This window comes from Megachile rotundata, chromosome 16 (assembly GCF_050947335.1).
Source record: "Megachile rotundata isolate GNS110a chromosome 16, iyMegRotu1, whole genome shotgun sequence".
NCBI lineage: Eukaryota > Metazoa > Arthropoda > Insecta > Hymenoptera > Megachilidae > Megachile > Megachile rotundata.
This window is the reverse complement of record NC_134998.1, coordinates 5,836,916-5,850,612: the sequence shown is the minus strand read 5'-3', so window position 1 is coordinate 5,850,612 and position 13,697 is coordinate 5,836,916. Positions and strand designations below refer to the sequence as shown.

Sequence of the window (13,697 nt, the reverse complement as noted above, 5' to 3'; positions counted from 1 at the left end):
ACTTTGAGAATTTGGGACTATAGCAGTTTGGGCCTTCAGGAGTTTGGGACTACAGAAGATTGGAACCTTGAGAAGTTGGGACAATACAAGTTTGGGACATTGAGAGTTTAGAATAATAGAAGGTTAGGACTTTGGAAATTTGGGACTACTGAAGTTTAGGACTTAAGGGGTTTGGGACCATAGTAGTTTGGGAGTACAGAAGATTGGAACCTTGGGAAGTTAGGACAATACAAGTTTGGGATAAGAGAAGGTTGGGACTTTGAGAATTTGGGACTATAGCAGTTTGGGCCTTCAGGAGTTTGGGACTACAGAAGATTGGAACCTTGAGAAGTTGGGACAATACAAGTTTGGGACATTGAGAGTTTAGAATAATAGAAGGTTAGGACTTTGGAAATTTGGGACTACTGAAGTTTAGGACTTAAGGGGTTTGGGACCATAGTAGTTTGGGACTACAGAAGATTGGAACCTTGGGAAGTTAGGACAATACAAGTTTGGGATATTGAGAATTTGGGATTATGGAAGTTTGGGACTTTTGGAAATTTGGGACTTTAGGAATTTGGGACCATAAAACTTTGCGATTTTGAGAATTTGAAAGTGTGGGGCTATAAGTTTGAAACTATAGAAATAGACTTCTGATATTCAGAATTTTAGTATGTTGGAACTTCAGAAATACTAAACTTCAAAACTATTAATCTTAGGACTTTTGGGTCCCAAGTTTTGGGCCCGGTGAAAGTACTATATTTCACATAACTAATTCAAAATGTTACCATTCCTAAAAGTGAATGTACACCACAAAATTTTGGGACTTCTTTGAACCAAATAATTATTATACAATGAAAAAATTGCAAATTGCACCCTTAAAGCGGTGTTAAATAGAAACTTGAAGCAAGTGGTAGCGAGGTGGTTAAGTACATTAAATGCAATAAATGAAGAGTGTATATGTGTGAGTGCGATAAAGTAGATAGGAAATGGAGAAAAACGGTTCGAATTTGATAAAAAGCACAAAATTATCAGTGAAAATTTTCATTTGCTACTAGCAACTCGTCACGGTCGTACGCTATGCAATATAATGCGAGTGGTCCATCTATTGCGCGCTGCTAGTTACAAATGAAAATAATCTCCCAATATATTTCTTGCTCGTTGAACTTAGATATCTTAATTAATTAAAACTGTTACATTTTTATTTCTGTATAAATAATGCAACATGTTGATTTTAATAAATTAATGTAAATTAAGGAAATACAATTTTTTAAACCAAGATAATGCAATTGTGATTTTTATATAAATTTAGCAGGTAATTGTAATTTTAATTTTTACATAAAACAATTTTTGATGTTAATATGAATTAAGTATTTCTAGATTTTTACGTAAACCAAACAGCTATAATTTCGATTTTTATATGAACAAAATAATTTTGATTTGTACCACGTATAAATAAAATAAACTATAACCGCCAAATTGACGAAAGTTAATAACCAAAGTTTCTAATCAACCACCATATTTCTAACCAAAGTTACAACTATTTCCAACCAAAGTTAGAAATATGACAAATTGAAAAGCATGAGAAAGGTAACCCCGCAAGATGTCCGCTAACCTCGATACCGAAGCACCGATTGAAGATGGCGAAACCGTGGCTCCCCTTAGCGAATATACACATACATAATATATATATAATATATATAGATAGTAAATATGACGTATGACGTCCAAGACCAGCGCATCGCAGAAACGATTAACGGGTATCAAGGTGGCATTCTCTGATGGAACACAAAGAAACGAAAGTTGTCAACCAAGGATATACGAACAAATGAAACAGAAAAAGTAGGTAGTAGGACCGATTATTATTATATATGTATAATAACGATACGACGAGCAAAAAATGTTCAAATTCTGGCGATCGTGCTCGTTGCTGTTGGCGTTGGCACCTTAAAACCGTCATAGGTCCAGGAGCCTAACTTCAAAACACAGGTCTGTACGTCGTACGGAAAGAACTCAACGTCGATGGAGCAGGAGGATTTATATACGGCCGGCGGTTGCCAGACGACCAATCCCGAATAGTAGACGGTGGCCTTGGTCATCAGGGTCACCTCGTAGTTCCCGTCGGCGCTGGAATCACCGAAGAAACGAGCCGAGCGTGATCACGATTGGCTCATCGACGATCGTACGATGCTGCCCTTCCCATCTCGAGATGCACAAATGAATAGGCAGCATCCTAGCGCGGGCAATCGAGTGCCCCGGGCTCGGACAAACGAGTTTGGAAACGCGACGAGCCGATCGTTAGAGGGCTAGTCTAGTGTCTTATTACTATCGACAATCCGGGACGTATCGCGAGCTGAGGGCTCGATCCACCTCCCGATTGTCCGCGGATTTCTGCTCCAGCAACTTAGCGGCTACCATGCAAGTTTACCTTGAAGCCGTCATAGGTCCACGAACCGAACTTGAGGACGCAGGTCTGCTCGTCGAATGGGAAGTACTCCACGTCGATCTCGCAGGATGATTTATAAATGGCGGGCGGCTTCCACTCGACCAATCCTTGATGGTAGATGGTGGCCTTCGTGGCCAAGGTCACCTCGAAGTTGCCGTCCGCGCTGCGAGCGAGCACATTAGTGGTTCTGGGCGCTGCGGCGGTCGAGCTTACTTTGTACTTCCGATTCGATATCAAGCCGTTATTTGTTTTTAGTTTTTTTTTTCTTATGTGTTTTTAACGCCGGCTAAAGGCACAGAGCGAACTTTGTCGATGAGCGGGCGGACGAGTTCGCTCGCTGACGCGGAAAACGAGATGAACCAAGGTGTCCAAGAAACCGAGGGTTTTTGTCGCGGACCGGCGATCAATGAGCTTGTGGCTTTATGGGTTGCGGTGCGGTGAAACGGGGGTCGATAAAATATTGAGTTGGAAAATGCAAACACATTTGCACCGAGTTGTTTATTGATTGCGCAGAGGTTCTCAATATTTTTTTCAATTTCAAACGGGACTGTCACTGCGCGCGTCGTGAGATGTCTACCGGAAGCGCGGATTCAATTGAACAGAGTGAAATGGACACGCCCAGATTCGCGTGTACCTTTGAGCTAAAGTGTATTGTTGGAGATTCGATTAACATAATGGTAATGTCAATTGGAATAGGCGTGTACGGAATATACTATCGGTTTCTGTAGCGGTACGAGACTTCTTGTGAGACACGCGCAGTCTGTGCATTTGCAGTATTACTGTTATTAGTGGTAATAAGAAAATTGGGAAAACTTCAAATTTTGTAGAACTGTAATTTGATAAAATTGAGTAATGTTATTTATATAAAATTGGTTGAGAACCGCTGCTCTTTGAGCATATTTCATTACTTGTAAAAGCTGATATATTATGAATAATTGAATGAACAAATTATTTACCAAATTTAATTTTGCAGGTATTAATTTAACAAAATTAATAATTCAAAAATTTTCAATTATGGAATATTGCATTTTTAGTTTAATTAAATTTTGTAGGAATTTGTTGAATTTTTTTTGGAGAAATAATTTAAAAATTATAAATTATTAATAACTGTAAATAAATACATATACAAACATACAAATGCATAAATATTAAAACGTAAATATATAACTAATGAAATCTTAAAAAGTATAAATACACAAATATGTAAACAGTGTTTTCTAAATTTAAATATAAAAAATGTAAATGTAAACAAAATTTGAATAAACAACTAGATATTAAAAAATATGAGTACACAAATAACAGCGTCTCCAAAATACAAGTACAAAAAATATCAATAAATAAAAAAATAACTACATAATAAATTAAAAGTATAACTAGATATATGTTTAAACAACGTTTTGTAAATGTAAATATTAAAATGTGTAAATTAGATACTAAAAATTATTAATTATTAATTAAAAACTGAAAAACGTTATTATTACAAAAAGATGATTACAATTACGCTATATCACGCGACACATAATTTTTGAATAAACGATACCTCATCTGCTAATGAGATAAACAGATATTTGATCGACCCACGATAATACAGTTGCTTTTAATATCCCGGTACGCTCGAGAGGCGCTAGAAACTTCAACAACGATCAACAAACATGTTATAGGCGCGAATGTACAATCAATATTGGTATGAAATTGTAAATAAACCAATGCGCGTCGCGCGTGTATCAAAGCGCGACTATTTTAGCGAGTACGTTCTGCTCGTTCCAATTTATCCGCCATTCGAAATCTCGTTGATGCTAGTGTTCCTGGCACACTGGCACGAGGAGGCTCTTATTTCGATCATAAAGCTTAACGAGTACACGTACACAAGTGGATATATAACTAAAACAATACAAAGAGACGCGCGATGCTCTCGTTTATGATCAAGTAGCATTTAATGGGCCATTAGGGAATGGAATTGAGAATGTTTCTCGGGGAAATAATTCCGTTCAGAATCGCATGAGAAATGCGAGACGACATGGCAAATAAAACTTCCGTTCGATTAAATTAAGAATACATACATTTTGTTTCGTGAATAATTCGTCAGAATTCGCTACTTCAACGAATATAAAGATCTAAAATAACTTTGGTATACAGCTCTTGGGGAACCATTTTAATAATGCAACCTAACCTAACCTTAAACAACCTTTTAAAGAAAATGTGAAACTCTCATAATTAATTATTAATGCTATATTTGAAGCTATGAGACATTCTGTACTGACGAATATAAATAACAGAAAACATTTCTTTAGAGTTTTGGAGAACAAAATGGCGGATGACAAGATGTCTCAAGATGGCCGTCGGTCCCACAGGCTGTTCATTTGAAAAGTTTCAAAATTTCTAAATGTCGCATCCTGCCGAAAAATGTTTAACAAAAAATTTTAACGCTTGCAAAGGGGAAGTTTTCGTCAGGTGTCTCCACGTTTGAAAGACAACTCTCCAGATGAAAAGATATATCTCGTAGATTCTTATTTTGTGGGAAGAAAGAAGAAACGTGTGGACCATTTTTATCGGATCTGGAAAAGATTCGCACCTTGAAAATTCGGTTGTGAACTTACGTGGATTTTCCTTTCAAGCATGATTCATGGATTACTTTATGCAAACGAAATGTTTTACATTAGCTACTATTGTATAATCTTTTATTACAATTTATTCAGTTTGGACTACTTTATACTGGAACTGTTTCAATTTAAAAATTATAAATTTAAGAACGAGTCTATACTCGTTTTAGTTTGAGAACGAAACAATTCTCTAGGTTAGGTAACAAGCTCAGCTCCTCAGAAATTGTAGAATACCTAAAGTTTCTGTGGCTGTGACGCCCAGCGCCATCTACTGCAACTTTAAAAATGGACGATTGAAGGATCAAACGATCAACTGAATAATTTCCGATGTTCGTGGATCCTTAAATAGCCTCGGAAAGGGCGGAAGAAGTTAACGTGAATAAGGAATGTGTAAAATTAATTCGGTCTGAAATAAGGTACTGGGGAATAGCCTCATTAGAAATACCTAAAGTCTCTATGGCTCGGCGCCATCTATAGCAACGTCCATTTTCAAAAATGATCGACTGATCAAACTTCATAGCTCAACATTTGCTGACGTAAATATTTTGTAATAAAAAAAAGTACCTGAATGTCTCCTGTTACCATAGGTATACAAGCTAATATATAAGCTAATATATTTTCAAGAAGCTTACTTTATTTTTCCCCATTTTCCCCTACATCGATATTTTTCTACAAATTCCGCCATGCCACATTGAACACCCTAGGGAGAATCTTGAGAAGTTCTCCGTCCAAGATTAAAAGGCGACGAAACTATTATGAAGCAATCCAGCCACCTCGAATCTACCCCTCCACCCCTCTCTCAGACGCACTAAACTCCTCCCCGGCTTCTATTTAAACTGTCATTGTTATTTCTTCCGCGGTACTATTTCTACCAAGGCTTCCTTAGCCCCGGATCTGAAAAAGAGGTCTCGAGAAATTTCGCTCGTTTTCGCCCGGTGCTTTCATTTCCCCCGTCCATTTTGATGGAGCAGTTGAAGATACGAAGGCTGAAAGCTTTCGGCTCGAGATTCCTTTTCAAATCACGGAATTTTACCTTAAGTATTGTTGATGTGAGTATGTTTTAAGAGATAACTGAGGAATGTTTGTTTCAAGTAGAAACCGAGAGAGCGTTTCAAACGGAGCGCAAAAGGTGGACTGCCTGGTTGTGAGGAGGGTGGACTGTCCAGGGTGAAGGATGTTTTTAGACAAATGTGAGTTCATGATTTTAAGGAACTTGTGAGAGACATTCTTTGATAGTATTGCTATTAGTGTGATGTATGCGCTATGTTGGTTATTTGGGTTAAATCTGCTGTGGGTAGATGAGGTATGAGATTGGTTCTTATGAGAGGGTAGATGGAGGTTTCTGAGGATTTGGTGTTTTTGAGATTTTAAATTTGGAGGTTGGCTAGTTTGCAATATTGGGAAATTTAAAATAGGGCTGCTTCATCATCTCATTTCAAATCCCACCCATTAATCACATCACCCTCATCTCTATGCAGAAACCAACTTAAGTCCACATTCCAATCCACACAAAAATCCTAATGTTACACTTTCAAAAATTTCCAAAACACATCGACCTGAAAGCTATATCCTAACGTCTTCAAACGCCATCTTCGTTGACAGTGTCAGGTTATGTTAGGAAGTCTGTATCGCGATAGACACACAGAATCGAATTTCCATAGCGTGGATTAAATCCCGCGATATCCGTCCCCATAAAGGCGATACATAGGGGTGCAGGGGGGTGAAAGGGCAAAATTGGCGACACGAGGTTCGCGCGGGCCGCGACGAGAAACTTTTCTCGAGCATTGAGGGAAAGTTCGAAAGGAGTTTGCTGAGGCATGCGAAAACCGGCTCTTACGCTTAAAACGAGAGCAATCGGGTCCGCGGCAGGGGTTCGAGAGGGGGTGTTCGGGGGGTGAAAGATGGCGGCCGTAAAGGGATAGAGGGTGGGTGAAAAGGCGGGAAAGAAGGAGGCTGCCGCGAGGGCAGGAAAAAGAAGTAAAAGAGACGTCTCTTTGGGTATCTCGTTACCTCGGTTTTGCCTCGACGTTCCGTCTTAGCCAAGGTTATGTGCCAAAGGATAGATTGAAGAGGAACACAGACACAGAAGGAGGCAGAGAAACGAGAGGAAAAAGAGGGAGCGTGAAGGTGAGGTCGAGAGAAGCAAAAAGCGAAGAAAAGAGCGGCTGATTTAGCAGAGAGTGCACTCTGCGCCGCACAATGGCTCGATGCTACAGTGCCATGCGGTATTCCAGCCTCTTTTTTCACAGGTGTGCCCGTATTCCCACGTATCGTACACTATCGTTGATAAAGTATCCGGACACTTTGCGAGTTTCGAGCGGAACGCACGACGCACTTGCTTGTTATTCTAATTGTAAGTGCGAGGGCGATCAGCTTTTGTAGAGGGCGCGTTTAGCGCGCGAGCACATGTTGGGTAGGTTAGAATAGGTAGCTCAATGTAGTTTAGATATGCTGTGTATGTGCTAGTCTTAAATATACTGTGTATGTGCTAGTTTATGTTTGGGTAATGAGTAGTACGATAAAGATATAGTTACTGATTTTTAAATTATGAAGTTTGCTAATGAGATTAATAAATTGGTAAAGGTTGGAGTTGACTGAATTAGCAAATATTCGTGAAGATCAGTTTTCAATTTGATTATCTATGTATTTAGAAATGTATTATGACTATGTACTTGAAGGAACAAGTATTAAAATGACCAGGTACTAAAACGAACAAGTAGCTATTTTATCATGTATCAAAATAACCAAGTATATGAATGATTACATATGTATAAATGACCAAGTACTAAAATGAACAAGTAGTCATCTTATCATGTATCAAAATAATCAAGTATGTGAATGATCACATATGTATAAATGACCAGGTACTAAAATGAACAAGTGGCCATCTTATCATGTATCAAAGTAACCAAGCATGTGAACGCTCACATATGTTTAAATGACCATACATCTGAGGAATCAAGGATCCAAATGAATTCATATCTAAAGTATCAATCAAGTCACCAAATATTTAAGTAGTCATATATCAAAATGATAAAAAATATGAAAGTATCTAAATATCCAAGTGATCAAACATCCAAATAACCAAATATCCTAATGACCAAGAGTCCAAATAACTGAATATCTAAATGACCAAGTGTCCTAATGATCAAACATTCAAATGATCAAGTGCCGAAATAACTAAATATCCAAATGACCAAGTATCCTAATGATCAAATATCCAAATGACCAAACATCTTAATGATCAAGTGTCCAAATAACCAAATATGCTTAATGACCAAATATCCAAATGACCAACTACCCAGTTTATCAAATATCCAAATGACCAAATACCTAAATGACTAACCATTTAAGTGAGCAAATTTGCAAATGACCAAATATCCAAATGACCAAGTGTCCTAATGGTCAAATATCCAAATGACTAAATATACAATTTATCAAATATCCAAATGACCAAGTACATAAATAACCAAATCTGCAAATGAACAAATATCCAAACGACCAAGTGTCCTAATGGTCAAATATCCAAATGACTAAATATACAATTTATCAAATATCCAAATGACCAAGTACATAAATAACCAAATCTGCAAATGAACAAATATCCAAACGACCAAGTGTCCTAATGGTCAAATGTCCAAATGATTAAATAAACAATTTATCAAATATCTAAATGACCAAATACATAAATAATGAAATCTGCAAATGAACAAATATCCAAATGACCAACTACCCAAATTATCAAATATCTAAGTAACTAAATACCCAAATGACTATCCATCCAAATGACCAAATCTGCAAATGACCAAATACCCAAATTACCAAATATCTAAATACCCAAATACCCAAATACCCAAATCCCCAACTCCTGACATCCCCAACTCCTGACATCCTTAAATCTCCAAATCCCCAACTCTTCAAATCCCCAACTCTCTAAATCCCCAAATCTCCAAATCCCCAACTCTCTAAATCCCCAAATTTCCAAATCCCCAACTCTTCAAATTTCCAACTCTCCAAATTCCCAACTCTCTAAATCCCCAACTCTCCAAATCCCCAAATTCCTCAAATCCCTAACTCTCCAAATCCCTAAATTCCCCAAATTCCCAACTCTCGACATCCCCAAATCTCCAAATCCTCAACTCTTCAAATCCCCAACTCTCCAAATCCCCAACTCTCTAAATCCCCAAATCTCCAAATCCCCAACTCTCTAAATCCCCAAATCTCCAAATCCCCAACTCTCTTCAAATTCCCAACTCTCCAAATCCCCAACTCTCTAAATCCCCAACTCTCCAAATCCCCAAATTCCCCAAATCCCCTACTCTCTAAATCCCCAAATTCCCCAAATCCCCAACTCTCTAAATCCCCAAATCTCCAAATCTTCAACTCTTCAAATCCCCAACTCCTCAAATCCCCAACTTTCTAAATCCCTAACTCTCCAAATCCCCAAATTCCCCAAATTCCCAACTCTCTAAATCCCCAAATTCCCCAAATCTCCAACTCTCGACATCCCCAAACCTACATATCTCTAATTATCCAGATCCCCAAATCTCCAAATCCCCAAATTCCCCAAATACTCAAATACCCAAACGTCCAAATATTCAACTAACCACCTAACCAAACAACTCCACATCAAAATAACCCTATAAGAAAATAGCTCCATTAAAGATCACATCATCTCCCACCTTCGCTCCCAAAAATCGCAAAGTTAAGAAGCAAACTCTGACAAGAAATCGAATGCTTAAAAAGCGTCGCGATAAGCTCGTAAATAGACGAATTATGGGACAAGGGTGGAGTCGTGTAAGCCACACATCACCGGAAATAAATGGAGAGGCAGAATGGAGGGCAAACGATCGGTCGACTGGACCGTAAGAAAAATTTATAGTTAGCTCGTGAAGGTGGACGGGCCAGTTAAAGCGAGCAGTTTTCTATCGATGAGGAAAGGCTGCCTCTATTGGCTCCTTCATCCTCGACCAAACGGATACACTCGTACGCACTTTTCCAATACACTTAACATTTAGTCTCGTTTATCTTCAAATAAGTATGAAATCGTATTACTTTTATGATGATCATAAAACAAATTATTTTTGAAATCTCTCGGTATAATGCATAATAGTTATATAAATATATGGGTCATATTTTTAATTTTTTTATTATTATATTAATTCAGTGGTGGTATTTGTAATTTGTCTACCAAGAGTAATAATGTTATTTGCAAGTTCGAAGGTGTAGCAGGGGAGTCTCGGTATATGGCCGTATGTGAGGTTGTAGAGATGCATAGAATGTTCAAATGGATTAGACATCTTGAAAACTTGAAGACTAGAAAATTTGAGAACTTGAAAACTTGAAAACTTGAAAAATGATAAAATTAAAAAATTGAAAACTTGAAACTATAAAAACTTGAAAACTTGAGACCCTAACAACATGAAATCTTGGAAATTTGAAAACTTGAAAATCTGGAAAACTGAATATTTGGTAACTTGAAAATTAAAAAAGGTGAAAACTTGAAAACTTGAAATCTTGGAACTTGAAGAATTTGAAACTTACAATCTTGAAACTTGAAGGATTTGAAACTTGAAGGACATGAAACTTGAAGGATTTGAATCTTGAAAACTTGAAACTTGAAGAACTTGAAACTTGAGAAACTTGAAAACTTGAAATACTTGAAACTTGAGAAACTTGAAACTTGAGAAACTTGAAACCTGAGAAACTTGAAACTTGAGAAACTTGAAACTTGAGAAACTTGAAACTTGAGAAACTTGAAACTTGAGAAACTTGAAACTTGAGAAACTTGAAACTTGAGAAACTTGAAACTTGAGAAACTTGAAACTTGAGAAACTTGAAACTTGAGAAACTTGAAACTTGAGAAACTTGAAACTTGAGAAACTTGAAACTTGAGAAACTTGAAACTTGAGAAACTTGAAACTTGAGAAACTTGAAACTTGATAAACTTGAAACTTGATAAACTTGAAACTTGAGAAACTTGAAACTTGAGAAACTTGAAACTTGAGAAACTTGAAACTTGAGAAACTTGAAACTTGAAAAACTTGAAGCTTGAAAAACTTGAAGCTTGAAAAACTTGAAACTTGAAAAGCTTGAAACTTGTGAAACTTGAAACGTGAAAAGCTTGAAACCTTAAAAACTTGAAACTTGGAAAACTTGAAACTCGAAAAACTTAAAACTTGAAAATTTAAAAATTGTCCAAATAAAAAATCCAAAAGCTAGAAAAACTACCCCTTAAAAATTTAAAAATTTATGAAGGTACAAATTCACCGTTTCAGATGTTCCTCATGCAATCACAATTCTCCTAAAATATTCATAAGCTGCAATATAACAAGATCTACCATTACCCCTCAGTATATCAAACTACCATCGTTTGCATAGAAGATCAACGAGAATATCAGCAGCGATTCACGTAGATATTTCAGTGAAAAATATCAAGCCTGGAAATCCGCGAACAGGAGACCAGGATCTGGATTTTCAAGTAACGACACGAGTATTTTTCAAGCGAACATATAGCCAGGAGCAATCTCTTCGATTGGAAGACACCAGTTCGTCCTACGACACGTTTCCGCAAAATCGAGTTCCTCGGCTCGTGATACCAGGCTTATACACACTGTCGAAATGGTCACGACGTTCAACCTTTGTCGTTGATTCGATTCAGCCTCGAATCCTGAGTAAAGCTGGACGTTATTGAAACAGCCTTCCACTACATTGCTTATTCGGACACCTTTTCATACCTCATTTCCGTAGATTCTTCCTGATTATTGAATTTTTGACGAATTACTAAATTATTTCACTTTTCATTCTTGTCGTACCTTTAAATATTCTATGGTTTCAAATTTCAATTAATTTGATAATTAATTTAATAAATTAAATTTTTAGATTCTCAAATTGTTAAATTTTCAGTGTCAAATTTCCAAATTTTCAAATTCCAATTTTGTTAAATTTCCAAATTGTCAAATTCCCATTTTGTCAAATTTCCAGATTGTCAAATTCCCATTTTGTCAAATTACCAAATTGTCAAATTCCCATTTTGTCAAATGTCCAAATTGACAAATTCCAATTTTGTCAAATTTCCAAATTGACAAATTCCAATTTTGTCAAATTTCCAAATTGTCAAATTCCAATTTCGTCAAATTTCCAAATTGACAAATTCCAATTTTGTCAAATTTCCAAATTGTCAAATTCCAATTTCGTCAAATTTCCAAATTGACAAATTCCAATTTTGTCAAATTTCCAAATTGTCAAATTCCCATTTTGTCAAATTTCCAAATTGTCAAATTCCCATTTTGTCAAATTTTCAAATTGTCAAATTCCCATTTTACCAAATTTCCAAATTGTCAAATTCCCATTTTGTCAAATGTCCAAATTGTCATATTCCCATTTTGTCAAATTTCCGAATTGTTAAATTCCCAAATTGTCAAATTCTGAACTTGTCAAATTGTTAACTCGTAACTTGTTAACTTATCAACCTGTCAATAGTCAACTTGTTAACTTGTCAACTTGTCATCTTGTCAACTTGTCAACTTGTTAACTTGTCAACTAGTCAACTTGTCAACTTGTCAACTTGTCAACTTGTCAACTTGTCAACTTGTCAACTTGTCAACTTGTCAAATTGTCAAATTGTCAACTAGCTAACTTGTCAACTTGTCAACTTGTCAACTTGTCAACTTGTCAAATTGTCAACTTGTCAACCTGTCAATTTGTCAACTTGTCAATCTGCCAACTTGTCAATCTGTCAACTTGTCAACTAGTTAACTAGTCAACTGTTTAATTTACAAGGTATTTACATAATTAAATTTGTCATCTTCCCAATCCAGCATATAACTACATATACACCATACAAATTGCAATATATGTATCTGCAATATAACACACGTATTTCATATTTATATATGTACATATTCCACAAAAACTCTAATAGTACGACTTGACCTCCATTTTCAGAAATTCTACACCCCTCTTGCACCCTATCTAATTTACATCCTTCATCTCAAAAAGGACTAACCTCAAAAAGGTTATCGTCTCCATTATACATCAAACCAAACGATAATAATCTCTAACATCTAACACCTAATATCTACATCAATATCTAACACAGAAAAATTGAAAACAATTATAAAAATAAGTCGTGACACTCATGTATTTAGCTTCGGTAGTGTTAACAAGTAACATCCCAAACTTCAAACTAGCATTGTATATTCGCCCGTTTGACATCGAACAAAGACAGACCGCTTTGTTCCCCTTGTTACCCGCTTCTCTACCTTTGTAAAAGGCTTACGCGGAGAATCTAATACACCCTGACCGATTTTCCGTCTGTCTGTATCGCGTCTGTGAAAACGTAGACGATGTCTGTTAGTTTCGAGCCATCTGTTCACGAATTACCGGCCCTATTGTTCTTCACAGGAACACGTTCCCTTTCTCCTAATTTGAATTTCCCGCGTTTGCATTCAAATCCCGTTTCTCTGGTCACGTGGTTGTAACTACCAATTCGATGTATTAACTTATACAGATAGAGGACAATTTTATTACTGAATTTTTTGTTGAATTTGATATAATAGAAATTTAACAGAAATAGTTAATCATTTTAGAGGTTATTTCGTTTTGAAAGAAAATTATTTTCAAAGAGGTTATAGATTGTTTATGTATATGTCACAAAATAGGTATAATTT

The 13,697-nt window shown here is 36.4% G+C and overlaps 1 protein-coding gene across 3 annotated transcripts in view; it reads right to left on the bottom strand.

The window, feature by feature from the left end:
* Nucleotides 1-13,697, bottom strand: part of nAChRalpha4 (nicotinic acetylcholine receptor alpha4) — a 247,799-nt gene that overhangs the window by 87,792 nt on the left and 146,310 nt on the right. For all 3 annotated transcript variants that reach the window (XM_003699335.3, XM_076541545.1, XM_076541543.1), the window contains exon 5: nt 2,408-2,588. In XM_003699335.3, coding sequence (XP_003699383.2) covers nt 2,408-2,588 — 181 coding nt within the window. The remainder of the gene's footprint in view (nt 1-2,407; nt 2,589-13,697) is intronic.